At 47.8% G+C, this 21,835-nt stretch overlaps 1 protein-coding gene across 1 annotated transcript in view; it reads right to left on the bottom strand.

The window, feature by feature from the left end:
- Positions 1-430: 430 nt before the first annotated feature.
- Positions 431-21,835, bottom strand: part of CCND2 (cyclin D2) — a 30,344-nt gene continuing 8,939 nt past the window's right edge. Inside the window, exons 4-5 of the mRNA XM_043562468.1 lie at positions 16,014-16,162; positions 431-5,939 (exon numbers count right to left, since the gene is read on the bottom strand). Coding sequence (XP_043418403.1) covers positions 5,790-5,939; positions 16,014-16,162 — 299 coding nt within the window. The 3' untranslated portion in view covers positions 431-5,789. The remainder of the gene's footprint in view (positions 5,940-16,013; positions 16,163-21,835) is intronic.

The following is a 21,835-nucleotide window of genomic DNA, read 5'->3' as shown; positions in this document are numbered from 1 at the left end:
GAGTTATCAGTGGGGCGCCACGAAGAGTAGCAGAATGGAGTCAAGAAAGCTACAGAGGTGGAGTTCTTCACATCCCCCCTAGAATAGAATCTGGAGATGGCACTCAGGGCCTCTGGTGCCTCCCAAGGCAGGGATGCTCACTCACAACAGGAGTGAACAGCTGACAGAAGTCAGGGATAAGCCCAGTTGTGATAGCAGGGACCTACCCACCTTAGGAGAGAAAGGTGGGCTGAGGCTTCTAGTGCGTAAGATGGCTTACACGGGGGCTCCAAAAGGGAAAAAAAGATTACTTGTCTTGTGATAACACAGACACATGTAGATTTGTGTTTTATGCCACTACCAATTGTTGCCAACAGAGTTCTGACATGAGAAAAGATAAGTTCTATTCCGAGGACTGCTGGTCTAGAAATAAGTCGAAGTGGCCAGAGAATTTAGGTCAAGGTGAGTTTATTGTCCAAATAGCATAACCTAATTGCATCCAAAACCATTTGCAAATCCATCTTTAAGCTAGTCAAAATAACAGGCCATTATTTTTAAAAATCACTTAACACTGAACAGACAGGACCTCTTAAAAGGCAGCTGACTATACCATGTCACCATCATAACCAAGAAAACACTTTTGCCACACTTCCTAAAAAACCTTTTGTTTATACTGATCATGCTACTTTAGCACTTGCTAGCATCCTGACCAAATAAGCACCCACACCTCTTATAGAGTACATTGTGAGAGAATAACATTGACTCGATATGGCATCACACTCATTTTAAAGCAAAAAAAAAAAAATTATAATAATAATAAAAGAAGTCCAAGACGAGAAACTGTAACTGAGAGAGAAAGAGATCTGAGGTACATGGTACAAGGGTAATGAACATAATGGAAAAAATCCAATGGCCCAGTGATTTGCTGGGGATTTAAGAGTTGGCCAACGGTAAGAACAAAACCCAATTAAAAGAAACAAAAACAAAACAAAACAAAACTTTTTTTTTTTTTAAAGGACAGGCACCTGTCAAAATACATTGGATGCTGTAATGTCTACAGTCAGTAAGGCACTTTTTTCCCCAAAGTAGGCTGCAGGCAGAGGAAGGCATGCTGCAGCTACAGTGTGCACGGATACAGTTGCTGATGGCTTCTTGAAACCTGAGCCAAGAATCGGGTCTGATAGTCCAGCCAAGTCTAAAAGCAGAGACACACAAATGTCTGGCTGAAAGGACTGTTCTGGGCTGTTTAGAATCCAGAACCATGAAAAGCCACGTGGTATGAGAAAGTCATAAACCTCCTCCTGAATCTTCCTGCCCTATTTTGTACAAACGGACGACAGCACGAGTAGCTCTTAAAAACTGCTCCGAGCCCACACCACTAGAAGCCTGCGCTCACTCGTTCTATAGCTACAGTTTGTTGGCTTAAGGGGACTTTACCGTCTCAGCACTAATTTCCCTTTTAAAGCTATACTCAGGGTTGGACTGTCTCAAAGATAAACAAAGAGGAATCCTTTTGGCTTAGAAGCCAACTGGCTTACTCAGACTTCCTCCCCATTCCTCCCTCCCATTCCCACACTACCAATATTATCTTCTTGAACTAGAAAATCATTATTTACATGATATAAGGTGCAAGTCTATTTCTTCTCCCAGCCCTGCCCCCTATGGCCCATGGAGAGAAAATTCCCCCCACCTTCTTTGAGAAAGTCATCCAATCCTGCCTAATGCTCTTTAACCTCATCCCCAGAGCCCCTGGGGTAGTGTAGAAGGCCCCAAGGGTGCCAGACCGCAGGAAAGCGACAGTTCCCCATGAAGAGGAGCCCATCCTGCTGGCGAAGGGACGACAGCATGAGGGTTGCTTTACCTGACCCACCTCTTGTACAGAGCACATAGACCAAAGGGGATCTGGCTTTAAGACATGGTGAACTCTTCAGTGGGGTCCTGGGGCAGTTCCAGAATAAAGCCTCCCCTAAGATAAGCTCCTTGCTCTGAGGAGCCCTCCTCTCAACACGGGAAGACATTCTACTGAGGGACCTGTCCCCAGCTTCCACCCTGCAGGGCTTCTTGGCTGTTACAAACCTGCATGGAATTGAATTATGCTTAGCATATATTTTTGGCATACTAGGATTTCTCCCCCGCCCCCGGGATTTGGCCAAACTAGGGGAGGGAATAAAATTTGGCAGGCTAGGGGAACAACTTAGCCCCCACTGATGGAGAAAAACAGTAATAGCAATGACCAAAAAAAACCAAAAAAACAAAAAAAAAACAACAAAAAAAACCCGAAAACTGAAACAGAGAGGAGGAAGAACAGATAGAAAGACAACAAAGTAGAAAAAGACCAATAGGTTTGGAACCCCATTTGTGGGAGGTGAGAAAGAGGAAAAAAAAAATCTGTGGGGGAGAGCTGAACTCCGTCACATAAAAACTCCTACCAAGGAAACCAAGATCTAAGGAGAGGGCATCAGCTACTTTAACAAATCCAGGCTTCCTTCTTTTATTTAAGGGGGGAGCAGGCAGAAAAGCCAAACAAACTAGCACCTTCCCCATCAGCCACACCACACCTCCCATCACACCAGGCCCCGAGGGCAAGAAGGAGAAAAAGATCACCCCAGTGGCACCCAGGAAGTTACAGACTGCAGGGAGAGTCTGCAGGCCTGTTCCCTTCCTTATTCATCAGGTTCCCTCATTTGCTGCTTCTGTTTGAGCCAGGGACAGTCACTGTTAAGTGACTTCATACCTCGCTTTCTTTAGGCTCCAATACTCCCAAGGACTTTAGGGACCACGTATCCTTCCATCCCGTGTTACTCCTCACGGCCCCAAAGAGTATCCTGTGCAAAGTGAGTTCTTGACAAAACACTGGCTGCTCAGCTTTCCTCTCCCAAAACTTCAGAATTCACAACCCACCGCCCTACCAGAAACTCCCTAGAATTTTAGGGTCATGCTAACTCACCAAATCCTGAACCCTTCCAAACATACTTCAAGAGAGACTGACTCCTCTGGAATGGCATCTCTGTAGAGACACAGCCTCTCCACCTCCCTTCCACTACCAATCCAATACTTATCTGACCTATTTTCCCAATCTTGCCAACTCAATGCAATTTAAAACCTGAAGTCCATGTAGTGCCACTCAGCAGAGGGGCTGGCTGTGCATAGTGCCAGCCTGCTGCAGTCAGACAGGCAGGGGAGAAGGAACCCCCACAATACCACATGCTGCAGATTCACATGCCCACAGATTCAGATCTAGAAGAGCCTCTGAGATTATCCTACACTGGGGATGCCCATGTCAGGGAAGGGGAAAGCTAGAGGGGAAGCTTTCAAGATGAAAGGACCCTAAGCAGATGAAAGCCCTGCTTTATGAAAGGGCCACAAGATGAGGGTCTCCAAATAGCCTGCTGGAATTCTTTTCAATCTGTCTCCAGATACCTGGTACCTAAGTGCAAATTATGACTTCCTAGTTCACTGCATAAAGGTTTTGCTGAATGTCTGCCTTGGGGGGGGAAGGGGAAAGGGAAATCCCTTGGTTCAATTGTATTTTTTCCATCATGATGAGGATACCGGAGTCAAAATGGAAGCCTGATGACCTTCATGACTGAAAAGGTCCCTGGGTGTGAGACCCAGGACCCAAAACCACCCTACCCTCCACTGAGAGGGGCTTGAAGCCTCCTCTCCGACTTCTTTCCCCACACTAATGGCTCCCAAGCAGAAACTATGCGGCTGTGAGGTATTATGAAAACAAAAATGTGAATCATTTTCTTTTGTAGCTATTGATTTTGTCCAGTAAACCTGAGGTAAAGAATGTTCTGTCTTTGAAGAATGTGATCAGAGAGAGAGAGAGGGAAAAAAAAAAAAAAAACCCAAATGGAAAAAAAAAAAAACAAACCAACAACAACAAAAAAAACCAACCATGAATACGCTACCAGAAGAAAATAAACTATGGAAGGGCTTTTCCAGTACGAAGAACTCCTATCTCAACCATCTACTTCAGGACTTGGGATTTAAGCAGTAAAATAATATATTATAAAAATGTTTATAAAATAGCAGCACACTCTGTGAAACATTACAGCTAGGTACTGTTAATGTGAATAAGGATGAATGATCTTAGCTTCTTAGCAGCGCAAAAAAAAAAAATAATAATAAAAAACTGAACACAATAAAATGAAAAATAAGAGACCCTTAGATTTTTCTCCATCTTCAACCCTCATACTACGAAACAAGGCAGAATCTGTGTATAAAATAATTCTTCAAAGCAGCCCTGTTCTGATTTTTCTTTTTTACTCAAAAAGGCAAATATTTTAATAGCTTCATTACCTGTCAATTATAATTGTGCAAAAAAAAAAAAAAAAAGTTGTTGCTCCAACCTCTTTGCTAACTGAATGCCTCCAAGAAGTGGAGAGGAAAAAAAAATTCAAGTACGCTGAATACAACTTTGCAATGAAATTAACAAAAAACGGAAAAGGGAACACAATGCCACACTCTGATATTCATATTCAGCTGTCTATCTGCACCAGCAATAACTTTTCTTTCCATGTCCAAAGGAGAAGTATATAGGTGGGAATTCAGATCCTTCTGTGCCATCAAAATGTAACAGCTTTTTGTTTGTAGGCTTTATGGAGGAATGTTGTGACAGGGATGTTGGTGGAAAGGGGTGTCTCTTGAGTCCTGGTAGGGATACCAGAACTGTGTACCAAAGAATGTCAGATACCAGAAGTGAATAGTCACCTGACTAAGGGCTGGAGGGGGAGGGGCACAGGACAAGGGAGGAGTCTATCCAGCATGATTTGCATAAACCATCCCATCTATTCCTCAGGAACAATTTTTCAAAGTGCTTTTCGAATGGAATGGTTTATAACAATGCTAAACTGTGGACCAGACATGCCAATCAGCACCAAAAATCAGTTGTTTTTTTTTTAATAAAGGATGCCAAGGTCACATTACCCTCTTCAATACATTAAGAGAAAAGATTCCATTCCAGATCCCACCCTCGGTCTCCATCTGCCTCCATTTCATAGGAGTTTTGGTTATGGCCCAAAGCGAAATTGCCCCTTTTGATAAAAACACGGTGGTGTCTGCCACGAACCATGTTTGGAAGAAGAAGCATGATGTCAAAAAGACACATGAAACCCAGGACCCCATCACCTGCGTCCGACTGGCAAAATAAAACCTCTCTTTTAGGTAGCAGCTACTGTAGACAGCAAGAGTTCGCAACTAGAGATTCAGCTATGCTCCTGACTTAGTGACAAACAGGTGGTCGAGAGCAAAGGTGCTTCCACGTCCAAAATGGTTCGACCGCGTTAACAGATTGTTTTGTCCTCCCTCCCTCCATCATGTCCCTTATTTCTAATTCCTTCTTGAGTTCATTGCTTCGCAATCTAATGATGCCATAAATGGCACACGCAGTTCCTTGAAATTATCCTAAAAGGGGTGTGTACGTGCTAGTTCATAACATGAAAAAAAAAAAAGCCTCCTCTAATTTGTTCCCATATTTGCAGGCGTACATTTTTCTCTAGCTACTCTGCAGGGTCTCCTGTAAGCATTTTACTATTACTTTTAACATAATCAAACAATAACTGTTCGCATATACAAGGGATTCCCTTCTGTTGTACTTCAAATAGGCACCAAATGCTTTTAGTTATTCCATTTATATAGGACCTTTTTCTCTCACTTCTAAAAGATCTTTCAATATGATCTAGGTGGGGGCAGAATTTTTTTTTTTTTTTTTAAGTTTCATCCTAAAACATAAAGAACAAAACACAACCAGAGAGAAGGAGAGAGCAGATGTGAACGCGTCTCTCCCATTCGGCCCGACTGCATCCTCACAGGTCAATATCCCGCACGTCTGTAGGGGTGCTGGCCTGGTCCAGTTCATCCTCCGACTTGGACCCATCCCCCTGGTCCTGACGGAACTGCTGCAGGCTGTTGAGCAGCACCACCTCAATCTGCTCCTGGCAGGCTTTGAGGCAGTCCTAAAAGGAGAACGGGTCAGACCAGAGCTGTTAGCAAGATCAACAACGTGCAGAGCGTTTCTGAAGAAAATGTACACAATGTAAGCCTTGCATATTGCATGCTAGTTTCCCAGTGGTAAGAAACTTGAAGTAAAGGAGATGTGTCCCCGTGGTGCCCTGGGACCACACTGACTCATGGGGCATCCCCAGCCGGCCACGTCAGTACCACCTGGGAGCTTGTTGCAAATGCAGAATCGCAGCCCACTCCTGATCAACCTATAACAGAATCCATATTTTAGCAGAAGGCCAGGAGAGTTGAATGCACATGAGAACCTGGCTAAGGTGACGAGCCACTTATGGACACGCAGCACCTGGTAATCAAGGTGCCAACTGGATGCTTTCTGCTTGCGGACACTGGGAGGTGACGGAGAGAGAGGAAAGGCCACCACCACAGACAGCTACAGAACTAGGCAAGGGTAGCACTGGAAGAATGGATACAAAGAGAATGGATTGAACTGTACTCACACAAACCAGGTCTAAGTTCTTAAAAAAAACATTTTTCTGCTTACTTACCACCCTCAATTCTCATAAAAATGCAACACAGAAAGAATGTTTACAAAACTCCGGACACTTGAACCGTCCAATTTGGAAATAAGTAAGAATTTGCAGCATTGTTTGATATTATAGTCTATATTTGGTAGGGAAAACTCAGAGTGGGTTTGCCCCAGGCAGATGCTTCTGTTAGCCGGGTGCCTTGGAAGGCCAAGGCGACTCCTGGCTGTCACTAGGGAGGGGCTGGTTCCTCCAGCAAGTGGGGTGGGTGTGAGCTAAAGAAATCATTCTTACCAGACATCTTCCCCCCCTTCCTTTGCAAGGCTGCTTTTCTGCACTCAAGCAGCATATACATATGGAAAATACGTTAACTGGATTCTGCTTGGGTCTTTCCACAGCTTAATCTATGCTTCCCTTCTGTTTGTTTCACTGAGCAAGTTTCACTGCCCAGAAGTTACTGTTTGCCAAGCACAAAAGCATTATCTTTATTTTCCGAAGATCTAAAATAGAGTTGGAACTAACTACTCAGGGACACGGTTTCCATACCCCCCAAATTTTCCATTCGTATCTTGTCCACCCCACATTTCAAACTACAGCTTTTTACGAAAATGAAGGTTAGGAACAACAGCTATCACCCAGAATGTAATAAAAATGAAAAGAGGGACGGTAATATTTGCGACCACACACCGCACTTGTAGGCAGCGGCTACGTTTTGTCCGCTTGTAAAGTAAGGATCAAAAATGCTCACAGGGTAAAGGTCAACTGAGATCACATATATAAGTTGTTAAATTCAGTAAATGATGACAATTTATTATGGAATGAAGATAATTCCAGGCCTGGAGTCGGGAAGAATTCTTTAGATTTCTTTAAGATGTGGTACAGAGAAGCATGTGCTTCAGACTGGTAAAGGGAGCACCATGCGTCTGCCACAGGAGGTGGACCGTGCCACAAGACACACAGAACCTGGCCGCAGGTGTCTGCGTGCCACCCCAAACAAGCTGAGGACTCAGGGACTGGCAACCAAGCGCCCAGCAACCTTTCTCAAACTTCTGTGGCATGGTCACATCCCCCACTCTGTCTGACCCTCTCTACCTTCCCTTTGTTCCTCCTCCAAGACCCAGCCTCCAGGGACTGTGCTCCCAGGTCACCTACCACTTGTCCAACATGCTTGGGGGTGAAGGCCAAAGGCATAATGTTTCTTAATTTTTTTTAATGTTTATTTATTTTTGTGAGAGAGAAAAAGAGAGAGAGAGACAGAGACAGAGACAGAGACAGAGACAGAGCGTGAGTGGAGGAAGGGCAGAGGGAGAGGGAGATACAGAATCCGAAGCAGGCTCCTGGCTCTGAGCTGTCAGCACAGAGCCCAATGAGGGGGCTCTAACACACGAACTGTGAGATCATGACCTGAGCCAAAGTCAGATGCTTAACCGACCGAGCCACCCAGGTGCCCCTAAAGGCATAATGTTTCTAAGGGCACTTATGTTTCAGTGAGGGTTTCTGAACACTGTAAAGGCACACAATCTAAAGAAAACTGATCATAAATAAAGTCAAAGCTAGTGTGGGGATAAACACGGCAAACAAGTGACCATCAGCAAACCATGGTCGACTGTCCCTTGGGAAGGTTCTGTGTCAGAGATGGAGAGCAGGGCCCACTCTGCCAGTCTTCCTTCCGAAGTTGGAATTAGGTTGCTCTGTTCTCCATTTGAGCACCATCTGAGGGAGACGACTTGTTCTTAAAGGCCGTGTTGGCATAACACCATCTTCACACACCCCGTCTCACATCTCCCGCTCCTTCAGCCCCCTCCTCATTCAGAAATGCGGGGCGGCAGAATTTAAATGAATATTAATTTCCTCTTTCTTTTTCCTTGCAGAGAATAAGAAGTTGAATCTAGCCAGTTCTTATGGGACGCCCCTCCACTACAGAGGTCCTTCAGGAGCTGTTGAAGGTTATGTACAAAAGTTTCTTTTCTGGGTGGCTCAGTTGGCTGAATGTCCAACTTTTGATTTCGGCTCAGGTCATGATCCCAGGGCCATGGGATCAAGACCTACATCGGGCTCCACACTGAGCATGGAGCCTGCTTGGGGTTCTCTCTCCCCCTGACCCTCTCCTCCACTCATGCTCTTTCTCTCTCTCTAAATAAAAAAAAAATAAACAAGTTTTTTTCTAGGAGGCAGGGAGAATGAGTCAGAACCCCTCCACACCATAAGGATGGTAACCATATGTTTGCCTCCATGGAAGACAAATTCCATCCAAAGCATATGTCATAAAGAGCTTTTTTTTTTTTTTTAATCTGAAGTATAATTAACATACCGTGTCATATTAGTTGCAGGTATAGTGTAAAACAGCTTTTGTTATCCTCACTTCTCAGCCTTTCGGCTAAGATCAAGTGAAGAGCTTTTGTTATCTAAGGAGGATGGCAGGATTCTCAGCTGATTGAGAAGGGGGAAGGGGCAGACAATAGCTCTGAGCCATTAAATTAAAAAAGAAATGCCTGTCAGGTGTCAGGAATGAGGCCTCTTTAAAAAGAGGGCTTCCCATGGCACAGCCATTTGCTGAAGATTTCCTGATGTCAAGTTTGTGTAGAAAACCTTGCCCACACCACTACCCCCTCTTCCCCTCCCCAGGAAACCTCATGCCCCCTGGCCAATCCTGTCCAGCATTCCTTCCTCAGAAGCTGTATTTGGGTGCCATGGGGAGGTAATCAGGGTCAGCACACCTTCCACCCCCAAGATACAACCATCTCAGGATTCCATGATCATCACTGCATTGGCCACACCAAGCATCCCTGAGAAAGATCGTCCTCCAAATGAGACAGAGCTCAGGAAAGCTAAAGAACCTGATTTCAGGCTGTACAGAGTCTTCCCTTGTGGGTCACCAATGTTTCTACTGTTTCTGGTATTTAGTCTTCCCCTCCAGCGGCCTGAAACCGGAAAGAAAGTTCTGGAAAAATCCTACAGGGAAGGCTGGGACATTTGGCAGTCACTTCTACTGGACAACAGAGCCAAGGGACTTCAAGATATGAAGTGTCACATTTATAGAAGTTCCAGCCAAAAACACGTGTATAGGCTTTCCCGAATAAACTGAAGGAAGTTTTCGTATAAAACACTTCTTCAACCCTGTTTTAATTTTAATCTATACTGTTACTGATGATGGCCAGCTCTTGACCTTTGATATCTCTTACTTGAAGAGTTAAGTAATGACTACAGCAGTTATCCCAGAAATGAGGGACCCTGAACCCCATTCCCTGTTCTCTTCTAGATGCACCCGGGACAGAGCAGGAAGTTAAATCTCTCTGGGGCCACTCATGTCCCCGTTCCTGGAAAGCTTTCTGGGGCCTCTGCCTAACCCTGCTCCAGGTTCCCCTTCTTCACAACTTGGCTGTTACCAGCTTGACTGTTAACTGCGGATACTACCACCCTTATCTAGATGAAAAACTTCAGGGCAAGAGCCTCTCATAGGAACAGTGTCGAACAGTCTGTGATGGTGGGAACAGAGAAATCAGCACCCTCCTGCCCAGACACAGAACTCACTCTCTGTATTTTTAATGCTTGCCTTTAGCATATTGTTAGGAGCCCTTCTTGGGCCTGCAAAGAGCATGAGGACTTCCTGTGAGCTGATGAAGAGGAAAATGTGTGGTGGCACCACTACCTGCGCCAGACATGCCTACTTCACACATTCCTGCCCAAGGAGCCCCTGCTCTCCCGAGCAGAAGGACAGGACAGTGCATGGGCCTGGGGTGGGGGAAGTGGTGACCTGAAGGGAGGGGGTACCCTGCCACAAATCCAGCGGGGCCTGGGAAGAAAAAGGAGGCAGAGCCGGAGAGGAGCAGAACTAAGGTCATTTCCAAAGGGCAGAACTGTGGGACAACACACACAGGCGACTACAGAATCAGGGAATTTGGGGGTGTGAAGGGCTTTTGGAGCTCAGACAGCCACATGCCCTCATCTTGCGGCTAGAGAACAGAACTAAAGCCTGCTTGTCCCCCAGTTACATCTAGTTAAAAGCTAAGCCTGGCTTTAAATGGGCAAGCCTCCAGCTTCAGAACTGCTTCCCCTGACACCCTGTGCTTCCTCCCAGCTCTAAGTAAAGACATATAGGGCAGAGAATCTCCAAGAGAGGGAGTCATAGCCCAAGTGGCTGAGGCAGAGGGGGGCACGAGTGGGGGGGAACCAACAGAGCTTCCAGTGAAAAGATGCTACGTGCATGCAAAGTGCAGCGGCTCCGGGACCTCTGCTTTCCGGCAGCCTCCGAAAGCACCAGTCATTGTGTTAAGATGCCCCAAATTAAGCTGATTAAAAGGAAAGCCATAATGCTCGTCTGTCAGCCCGGACAGGTGGCACTCCACAGTGCTGGAGGTCGGGCAAACCTCCAACTTCGATGATGATAGGCCCCCTCCCTTGGCCCTGCATGCCCCCCTCCCCCCCCAGCCCCGGAGCCCTGACAGCAGTGTTTGTGATCTCCAGCTCGTTACACGGGCCTCCGACTTCCTCTGCTTGCTGGCTCGGGCTCCGCGCCCTGCACCCTCCTCGGCCTCCATGAATGGGCTGACGGAACTCCTACCATTAGCCCTCAGTGTAACTGCATCACTCCATTGTCACCACACACGCACTGCACTCAACAGGGGGACAAAGGGCTGAATGAACCCCAGACCCGCGGCCAACTCAGGCAGAGACAACTTAGGAAACTATCTCATTCTTCCTTTCTTCACAGGCTGTTTGGCTATTTCCTTGCATACCAAATGAGGCCCACAGAAAAAATAAGGCAGGAGAGGGAAGCATCAGCCTCCACTTCTAACCCGTCCCCCTCCCCACCCCCAGCCTCCCTTCCAGCCACTCTTCACAGGGTTCCTGACCACAGGCCCTGTGGAGTCTGCAGAGCCCCAGTCCTACAGGGGTCTTTAGGAGAAGGTGCTGTGAAGGTGTCAGTGCCTCTCACTAAGCAGGACAAAGACATGATGCTGGGGACCCTGTGAAGAGCATGTAGCCAAAATCGAGACTTCTTCCACAGCAGAGCTGATGGGTTTTTAATAGCTCTCGGACAACCAAGATTCTAGTATGCCAGGATGACCCTAAGGAAGGGATGTTCTAGAATCTTCTCTGGGTGATATTTAAGAATGCGACAGAGTTTGGCTGTAACCCAGGCAGAAAAGGATGACCTTAACGATCAGGTGACTAGCGTCTAGATCTTCTTCTGTTAAAGATCTCTGGGTAGCTTCACAGCATCGTCATGGCCCGGGAGCCCAAGTTCTGCTTTTTATTAGGCGACTTGTAAAACCGTGTCACGTGAAGGTGATGTGATTTGCTCAAGACCCTGACATGTAATTAGTGCTAAGAAATCTCAGGCTTTCCAAAAGACCTGGGGGAGACCAAAGAATTAGAAACCCACTCGAAGCCCATCTGCCTGGCCTTTGTCTGCCGTTCCTTCCTTCCTGCTTCCCTCCCTCTCTTCAGCATCATTCCCAAGGCTCTGCCAGGGGCTCTGGATAAAGAGCGCAGTAAAAGTTGGGTCCTGTTCAAGAGGCTCTATAGACAAGCGAACAGAGAGATAAACGCTGGCACAAAGCAGGAGCCGAGCGCGGAGGGGACGGAAGAGGAGCCCCAAGTCTGCCTGGCGAAGCCGGGAAAGGTCCACTGGGGAACCGGGACGCTCGGTCCCTCCTCTCAAACTCACCCCTGGCAACGGAAGGCCCGGTAGAAGTTTCCCCCAAAGCCAGCACTGCCTCGCTGGCTGGCGTCTGTTTTTAGCAACACTTATGACTGGAAGGAAAAAGTACTTAAAATATACCACCCTCTGAGACTTTTATTCCCTGTAAAACTGTCAGGCTTCTCACTCAGCTTTCTCTTTGGAATGAAGCGTTCCGGTTTATTTTGGCAACCAGAGGGAGCAACAAAGACCAACCTTCTCAGAGCTGCATGGGTCCCTCCTGTCAAAGCTATCTGCCTCCAGCCAGTGAGCCAGAGGAATCGGGGGACTGGCTGTCTCAGAGGAATCGGGGTTGTGGGGGGGATGTGCTCTCAGCAGTTTGACCCCCGACAATGCACAGACAGAAAACACATCACAAATAACAAGGTGCACTGGCGAGTGCACCACTGTGGGGACTCCAGCGTGACACGTCAGCTCTTTCTGACTCCTGTCTGTCCTATCTCACCAGAGCCCATGTGCAAAACGTGGTGCTGTGTACTTGACTTCTCCATGGGAGAGCTCAACACAAACCTGTGGGCATTTCACAGTGTGGGTCTGAGAGCACTGTGTGTGTGTGTGTGTGTGTGTGTGTGTGTGTGTGTTTTAATTGTGGCAAAATAAGTTGAACGTAACATTTACCATCTGAATCATTTTTTAGGTGTACAATGGCATTTAGTGCATTTACTTTGCTGTGCAACCACCTCCACTCTCCATTTCCAGAACTTTCTCATCATCCCAAAGTGAAACTCCATACCCATTAAATGACTTCCTCTTCCCCCCACCGCCGGGGCCCCGGTAACCTCTATTTTACTTTCTGTCTCTGTGAACTTGACTACTCTAGGTATGGCACAGAAGTGGAATCATGTATTTTTGTCTTTTTGGGTCTGGTTTATTTCACTTAGCATGTTTTCAATGTTGTAGCCTGTGTTCGCATTACACTTCCTTTGTAAGGTTGACTAATATTCCATTGCACTCACTAAGGAGAACACATCTAAGGAGAATACATACCACATTTTGTTTCTCCATTCCAAGGACACTTTCTATCATCAAGTGGACTCTGCCAGGAGGCCTGCATTTTACAGTAGGCCTAGTAAGCTCCTTCCTCTGCATTTAGAGTATATAACACTCTAGCATTCATTTCCTTATGATCTTAATTTGCTAGGATTTTGCACATTTCACTCTCGATTTGTCTTAGGATCGCTAAGTTCCTTCAGGCCAGGAACATCAGGTCTCATCTTCCATGCACTACCCACCTGCCTCCACTTCTACCTCCAAGCCATCCAGGCCTTCCTCATAATGCAAGTCTGCGGCTAGTGAGCCGTTAGTCAACACTCCCAGGAATGAATGGACAGTCAAGTGCTTCAAACACCCCACCTCTCGACTCATGAAATAGTAAATGAGCTCAGGAAGCAAAACTTGCCTCCCTCCAAATGCTAATGCTTTCTAAAGCCACTCCTTTTATTTTCCTTCACTCTGAGCCTCAGCACTTCAGAGAGCACAGGCAGACAGATGGGAGGAGACCCAGCAGAACTCACGGAGGGCTCAAGTGGTTACCTGAAAAAGTGCTATGGATTTTACATTCTCCTCTGCTCATGCTTGGTTTTTGTTTTTTGGGGGCTTTTTTTGCTTTTAATTTTTATTTTATTTTTGAGAAAGAGAGAGACAGAGAGACAGTGCTAGTGGGTGAGGTATGGGGGTGGGGGGGGCATGGTGGGCAGAGGATCCAAAGCAGGCTTTGCGCTGAAAGCAAAGAGTCTGATGCGGGGCTCAAACCCACAAGCTGTGAGATCATGACCTGAGCCAAAGTCAGAAGCTTGACCAACCGAGCCACCCAGGTGCCCCTCATGCTTGGTTTTTAAATATTAAGATATGTAACTGAGGGCCCACCGGTAAGCATGGGACATGTGCATGCAAGTCTAGTGCAACAGCTGGGATTTCTAAGAGCCCTCTGAGCGGGTTTGCATCCATTTAACTCAGTCTGACAGCTAACTTGGATGGACTGGCTACATAGTATCTGAAAGGGGCAAGCACTTTCTCCAGTTTGCCATGAGAAACTGGTTTGCAGTCTTGAAAAGCACCCCAAGAGACTCCCAAGAGACTCCCAAGAGACTCTTGAAAAGCACCCCAAGTGGCACCTCAGGAGTGACCTCTGTCACTCTGAAACCAGTAAGGGGTGATAAAAGGACATGTGGAGAAGGCAGGAGACCCATGGGGCAACCGGCCAATTGGAGCAGATCTATAAATATCTTAAAGAGGTTACAGTGCCTGGGGTCAAACTGTTGTCACTGACATTCTTGTCTCGGGGGGTCAAGGAAGAGCTGGTCTTAAGCTGGTTGCTGCTCGGGACTCTTTTTTGTAAGGCAGCCTTAATAGGAGATATTCAGAAAAGGAAGGAAGCTTCTCATTTCTATAAATGTTAGGTCCTGTCCACGATTTGTCTCTGGAGGATTAGAAAAGCATTCTGCACGTGAAGCTGCCTGGAGGGGTCTTTTCAATCTCTATTTTGGAAACCATGTTTTTAAAGCCTATGTTTTGGACCTAGAATTTTAAAAGCCTAAGAACTGCTTCACAGCAGGCCCCTAGGTTCCATGAGGCCCTTTAACACCTCCCTGCACTACTTCCTTGAGATGGTGATAAAGGCCAAGGCAAAATACAGATACGTAGGTGAGAAAGCCAGGAAGCTGCAGCCTCACACTCTCTGAGCTTCAGCCTTCTGCTCAGCATCCCTGTGGGGCATCAGCCACAGGCCCGCAAACCACATTCTCTCTTAACTCAATATACTCCCACGGCAGGGCATTCGGAATCTCCCTGGAACATCCAGAGGGGGCATCTTCGTGTGGACTCTCCAGGGCCTCTGAGCTGACACACCTCTCGGGAGTTGGTTTGGAGCAGAGGCCCTTCCCCAAACAAAAAGCTTTGGGAGCAACCACAAGGGTGGAGCGCAGAGTTCCCAGGCGAGGAGTCTGAGCTTCCTGGGTCCAGTCCCAGCTCTGCTAGTGCCCCCACCCCACCCCACCCCACCCCCAGCTGCTTCCCTCAGCCCTCCGCATGGAAAAACCCTCCACTGGAAGACGCAGGGACTGCCTCGCTGACCTCTCAGAACCCCCCCGGTTCGGACCTTCTAAGGACTGTAATTTCCTACCAGCTGAATCAGAGCCTCACTTGACCCTGGTCTCTCAAGACCTTTCTTCTAAAGAGCTTCAAATTCTGGCAAGCAGAACTGCAGCCTCTGGGCAGTCCACGGGGCACAAGAATGGAAAAATCTATAGCTAATAATAGTTCTTTGAATTACTATGGCTCTCTATTCTTTTAGAAGTACTTTTTAATCCATTACCACATTAAACAAAAGGGAAGTGAGAGGCGGGTAGGGTTGAGAGGTGTGTCAAGGCCAGACACCATTCTCGTGGCGGGGCACCTCTTAGATCCCCACCGCCCCCAGTGCAGCAGAGCCAGGCTCTAGTCCCCTCTCCACGCTGTGTCTCTGCCTTAGTGGCTGTAAGCAGAGCAGCACACTGTGGGGGAGAGGCAGCCTGAGGACATGTACATAAATGGAAATGAAGCAACGATTCAGACCCATGGGGAAGCCCACACCATGAAGGAAAATTAGTAAACAGCCCTCCTCCCACCTTGTTATCTGCCTGCTAGGCTCTTTTCTCTATTTAATGGCACACAGGCTTTCAAACCCTTAAGAGGAAGCCTCATCTGTTGGATTTTGTACTACCTTGGATGTTGATCTTGGAAAACAGAAACCACCAACAAAGAAAAGTATCTCCAACACATCATCGTCAGGCCAACTGTCTCCCTCCCTGGGCGGAGAAAAGAGACATCTGGTTTTAACCAAGAAGATGGCATCCACCTACCACATCCGTGTTGGTGATCTTGGCCAGCAGATCTACCAGGGCATCACCAGTGAGCGAGCTCACGTCCTCATCCTGCTGGAGCCCACAGATGGCAGCTCCCACACTTCCAGTTGCAATCATCGATGGCGGGTACATGGCGAACTTAAAGTCTGTGAGGACAAGAGGCAGAAGGTCAAGGCACAGGAAGAATCTGGATCTGGGAGCTCCCCAGCTTGAAGATACTCAGATATAGGGTGGTGATAGGTCAGCTGCACAGGTAACCCCTTAACCCACAGACACGTTCTCTTTTCAGTCTTCCTTTACAAGATGCCCTTTATTTATTTATTTGCCATCCCTGTGGCAGGTCCAGAGCTAAAATGGGAAGACTGAGGCAGGGAAGGTAGAAAGCCTATCTGAGTGCACAGTGAATTCTCAGAGGATTCAGGTCCCCCAATCCCTCAGTCCACAATCCTGTGAGGGGTTAGCATGTGCAAGGGGCAAGAAACATAGTCTCCTCTGCCTATTCCATGGCAGGAATAGAGGAGGGAGGTCTGAGACGAGTCCAGACAAGGTAACCTGTGTGCCACAGAAGTGAGACAGACCAGGGGATCTAGACGGTGGAAGGCAGGAAAAGTGTAAGTTGGTAAAATTTTATAAACAATAATCCTGATGTGATCTTGCCATATTCTGTGGCAAGTCAACAGGGACTGATATGGCCCATAACAAAACAACAGATGATTTCATTAAAAAAAGAAAAAAGGGAAGTGAGAAAAGCAGTAATGCAGGAGACAGTGCTGAGGGCCAAGTTTTGCACAATCCTCAACTTCTAACCCAGTGCCAAGGGCCCTCAGAATATTAGCAGAGAAAGCAGGCACCCAGTATTAACCACCACATCACACGGATGACTTGGTTTAGATTTTATGGTTCTTGGGCCCTAAGATCGCATTTTCTTGCTGGAGAAAAAGAGCGGTTTGCTAATGAGACGTACACCAAGATCGATCGGAGGAGCTCAAACCCTCATCCACTTCCAGTTCTCCACAAGCAAAGAGAGGGGAGGCTCCTGTGAGGCCTCAGCATGGGAGACCAAACGCCTCAGTTTCCTCTGAGCACTCCCACAAGCTCTCAGGCTGGGGGATCGAGATCAGCCACTGCCCAGCCATCAAGGAGGAGACAAGGACACCCACACCTTACTCCCGTTGCTGCTGCTACTAACTGCTAACTACCCACACGTGTACAGTCCCTTCCGGGCTATGTCCCAGTTAATCCACACATCCACCACATAAGGTGGGCACGAATGCCCTAACGTTGCGGATAAAAAAGGGCAGACTTCTGAGAACTTAAACTGTCTTTACCAGTGCCTTATGTTGATAGGTTAAAGAGGTTCCTTCCATCACTCACTGTAGTCAGTCCTGGAGCGGGGTAAATCCTCCAGTGTGCTACCTCTGGTTCTAGCATCACTCCAGAGAGTTTACTGTACAGAGCAGTGCAAGGAGGGGGGTGGGAGGGAGGGACAGAGGGAGGGCATGGGTCACACTTCAAATTACAGCATAAACGTTAGGTCGAAACATAAAGTTCAACCTAACATTTCCCCTTTTACTGTAAATGCCCTATTACAACAGCATATTCCATAAAAGCACTTTTACAGGTGACCCCATTGTCCAGCGTCATGTTGGTGGTGTTGTCAGAAACACTGCTGGAGCACTGAACCACGCACATACCTCCCATGTTGGCCGAATCCCGTGAACAGAGCGAGCCTGGCCGCCTGTCAGTCTGTCTCTATCCTTGGCTTTCTTTCCTTCGCTCGCTCACTATTTCTACTTCTTGAGGGATGTATACTACAGTGTTCTGGCCAAAGCCTGCTGTCCACTAACCCCTTCAGTTCCTTCTCTAGCCCCATGGATGGTGCCAAAGTCGGCCTCCCTGCCTCCTGCTCTGCTGTAGGTCTCTTCCACATGGGCTCACAGGAGTGTTTCTCTGCCCAATAACCTCGTTAGCTTCCCCCTGTGACATTCATAATGCAGAGGAGGCAGCCAGCCCATGGCCTTGAGCCCACAAAGGCCCTGGGTGGGAGCATCTGGCAGGGAAGGACAGGAGGATATCCCTGGCCCTCCCTTTCCTCTGTCCCAAGCCTCAGACCGGGAAGCACACTTCATACATGCCTGTCTTTTGTCACGCTGCTGCACGCAAAACTCACTTCCAATTTTAGCAAACTAATTAACTTCTAGAAGCCAGGGGATATTTACAGGGTGGTCCTGGGGTGCAGCAGGTGCCAAGGTTGCCGTAAGGACTCTACGTCCCTTCTGGTTTTGCTAGGAAAATGCTGAAGGGCATCCTCCTAGGGATACGGTCCCCTGCCTCCTGGAATTGGGGAGCACCATGGACAAGAACACAGCTGCCTCTTGGCAGCTCAGACTGGGGAGTGCTCCCGCAGCAAGGGAAGAGCTGCCGGCAGCTGGGCCAGTCACTGCTCTGCTCCTCTGCCACCCACCACAGTGGCAAACCAGGGTCTCCTACTAGATTCCTGAGCACCTGCCAGGCTCTCCTCTGGGTAAATCCAAAGGAGGTGACATTAGAACTGAAAACCAGATCCACATTGTGGGACCTTGGGTGAGTCACTTCCTCCTCCAGTCCCTGACACTCCATCTGTCTAATAAAGGGTGGGGTTGGATCGGTGTTTTTCTGACTTCCAGTGTTGCAGCTCATTGTTGGGTCATGAAACCCATTTGTGGGTTGTTTTTGTTGCTGTTTAACGGAACAGAACAAGATAGAAAGTATCAGGAAGTAATCATGTAGTAGGAGTAAATATCCTCTTGAAAAACTTTTGTATCAGTCTGATGTACATTTATGTACATCCTGAGTTATGTTATAAAATGTATTTTCTTTCTTCAAGGCTTAGGTCAAAAAGTTGGGAGACAGCAGGCTGGCTCATCTCCCAGGTGCCTTCCAGCTCTACTTTGCTCTTCCTTAAGGATCTAGAAGAGCCACCCCCGAGAAAAGGACGAGCAAGAATCACCGAACAGAGCATAGCTTCCGTCAGCCAACAAAGTCACGAGGCATCTCTCTCCACAGAGAGCAGTGCTAGTTCCTCACGGCATCAGGGGCTGCCCCAGGACTAGGCTCAGGGACAACCCCTCTCTGCTGGTGGGGGAAACAGCAGAGGAAGAAAACACCAGAATAAAACATCTGAAGGGTCGTGTCCTCGTACTAGCTCTAGTTAGCTAACCTCCACGCTCACCCATGGAAGGTTTCACCCAGCCCATTCAGCCACTCCTGGAAACCATAAACTTTGGCTTGAAAAGTGTTCACCATATCCACTTGGGCAGGGGGGCTTGACAGAAAAATCAGACGGCATGCACGCTATGACCAAGAATACAACCTCCCAGAAACATCTAAATAAAAGTACATACATGCACATGCATGTGGTTGAAGCAGGAGGATTCACAGAAAACATTTTAAACTTTCCCGCAGTTAGATGGAAGAAATGGTAAGCAATTTTATAATACTTTCTCTTAATATTATTCTATTTCAGCAAAAAGAAAATACCAAGTAAAAATCTCTTAGAAATCTCTACATGTCTTGGTCAAAAATACCAACAGGTTGTATCTTGGTGCAGAGGCATATTCAGGGGCAAGGGTCTCTCTCTAGCCTCAGTTGCCCACCTGAAAAGGTAAGAGGTGACATCCTGAGCACCCTCCTTCCTCTGCAGCAGAGTGAGAGGCAATGAATTGACCAGTGATCCATTCTGACAAAGCACAAAGGGTTCCTCCCCGTTCCAGGCAGCTTGGATTAATCTGCCGCCCCAGTTGAAAAGCATAGTAACATAATACAGCACGGTGCCTTCTAAATGGCTAAGTACATACTACATGGGTAGCTTATAAAAAAACTTCTCAAAGAAAGGGGGTGGTCAAGGGGACAGGAGCATGAAGATACTTAGGAGGACACTCTCCGAGGACATGAGAAGGATTTGGGCCAAGCAGCTGCAAGAACTGGAAGATGGAGAATGTGGAGGCCGATGACCCACCACCTACCAGCCGTGTGAAGATGGACAAGTTACCTGAACCCTATGAGCTTCCATTTTCTCACCAGCAAATTAGACCTACCTGGTAGGGTTGTTCTGAGGACTCAACTAAAATGATCCATGTAAAAGCACTGTGCTTGGCTCATGGTAAGCTATCAAGTGTCATCATCATCACTATTCTGACGACGGGAACCTCCAATGGAACCGTGAAGGGGAATTCTGACTGTTGGAGATTCTGTTTAGCATCGGCAGGGGAGAGGAGGAAGGTGCCCAGCATCCCTGGGCAACAGGCAGATGCTGACAGCAGGCCAAGGGCACCAAGACCTCCAAGAAGAAAGGCTCTGTGCCACCTGGAGAATCTTTCACTGTCACTTGTGTTGTGGGTCCCAGAAATGACCTCACTGAGTCCCCGAAGCCTCATGCTGGTTTGTCAGGAGTGGGAGAAACTGAGGCCCCCATACGATGAATGGAATACAGAAGTTGGCAATGGTCTCCCCGATGTGCCCCATATCCACTCAGCTGCAGTTTGCCCAGAGCCAAGGAGCAATGCCCACATACCGGAAGCCTCTGACACGATGTTCCCCCCTCCTGGGGAGGTGGTGGAGGCAAGGGGCACACCTTGGGGGAACCCCAGCTCTACTGGTTGCTTACTCATCCATGTAGCAGTAGTGGTGAGGTATTAATAAACCGTAAAACTCATCTGTTTCAAAACACTTCCTTTCACAAGTGAATCAATGAATTCTTGAGAGGTTAGGTGACTTGTCCAATGTCCAGTGCTGGGCCTGGGGTTAAGGTCGGGACTTCTGGACTGTAGACCCAGTGCTCTTTATAACTTACCGGAATGTGAACAGCTCCTCAAGGCCACCTCCCACATCCCACTAAGGAACACAGGTTGATTTTCTTATCAAAGTGGGAGAAAAGCCCCCAAAAGCAAGCCCTAGCTCAGGAGTGAGAGAGATAGGTCCTAGCCGTGGCACCAGTGATCTGTGTGGCCTGTACAACCCACTTAACCTCCCAAGACCACCAGAGGCGCTCTGGGGGCCCCACTGGGCTTCTTAATCTGGGCAAGGGCAGAGAGGGCTCCATATTCATCAACTCGCTATCTGCAGGTCTTGGTAAAATTTCGCTGAAGAAAGAGTTCTGAGCTAAGCAGGTCTAAAACCACAGATTAGATGGCCCTGCATGTAAGTTTAGTGCAGATTGTTTTGGCTACGATGTGGAGGCCTTGAAGTAGAAGAGTGATGGCCTTGCTTCTGACCACCACTAGGGGGCGGGAGATACTCGGTCTGAGGCTTAAGACCAACAGGGAAGCCCCCGTTTCCCATTTCCCCCATCTCTCCCCCTCCTCCCACCTGCAGCAAGGTGGAAGGTTAAAAGGCCAGAATCCCAGATGCTCATTGGCCAGCAGGTGATGGCCGCAGCACACACCTCACCTACCACCCCTGGAATAGGTTCAGCACACCCTGTCCTTGTGGGGAAGGACCACGGTGACATGGAACACTAATATAACTCCAAAGGCCTAGGTGACAGGAGGAGGGGAGGGAAACAAACAGCAAGCAGCCTACTCCTCATTCATTGTCCGGCCAGAAGGGAAGTGAGATAGCCCTGCCACACTGCTGGTCCCCACGGGGTGCGCTTGCAGAACTGACACCGTCGGCTGCCCACGCCACTTCCCCTCAGCTCCGCACCCTGTCAGCTGTGGGGGCAGCACAGAGACAGGAAGGTGGCTTAAATTCTTCCCACCTGGCAGCCGCCAGGGCAAACCTTTTTGGGGTAAGGGGACAACCCACCTACCCTCTCTGGGCCCCGGCTATAATTCTATCTT

Source organism: Prionailurus bengalensis, chromosome B4 (genome assembly GCF_016509475.1).
Source record: "Prionailurus bengalensis isolate Pbe53 chromosome B4, Fcat_Pben_1.1_paternal_pri, whole genome shotgun sequence".
Taxonomy (NCBI): domain Eukaryota; kingdom Metazoa; phylum Chordata; class Mammalia; order Carnivora; family Felidae; genus Prionailurus; species Prionailurus bengalensis.
This window is presented reverse-complemented; position numbering and strand designations above follow the sequence as displayed.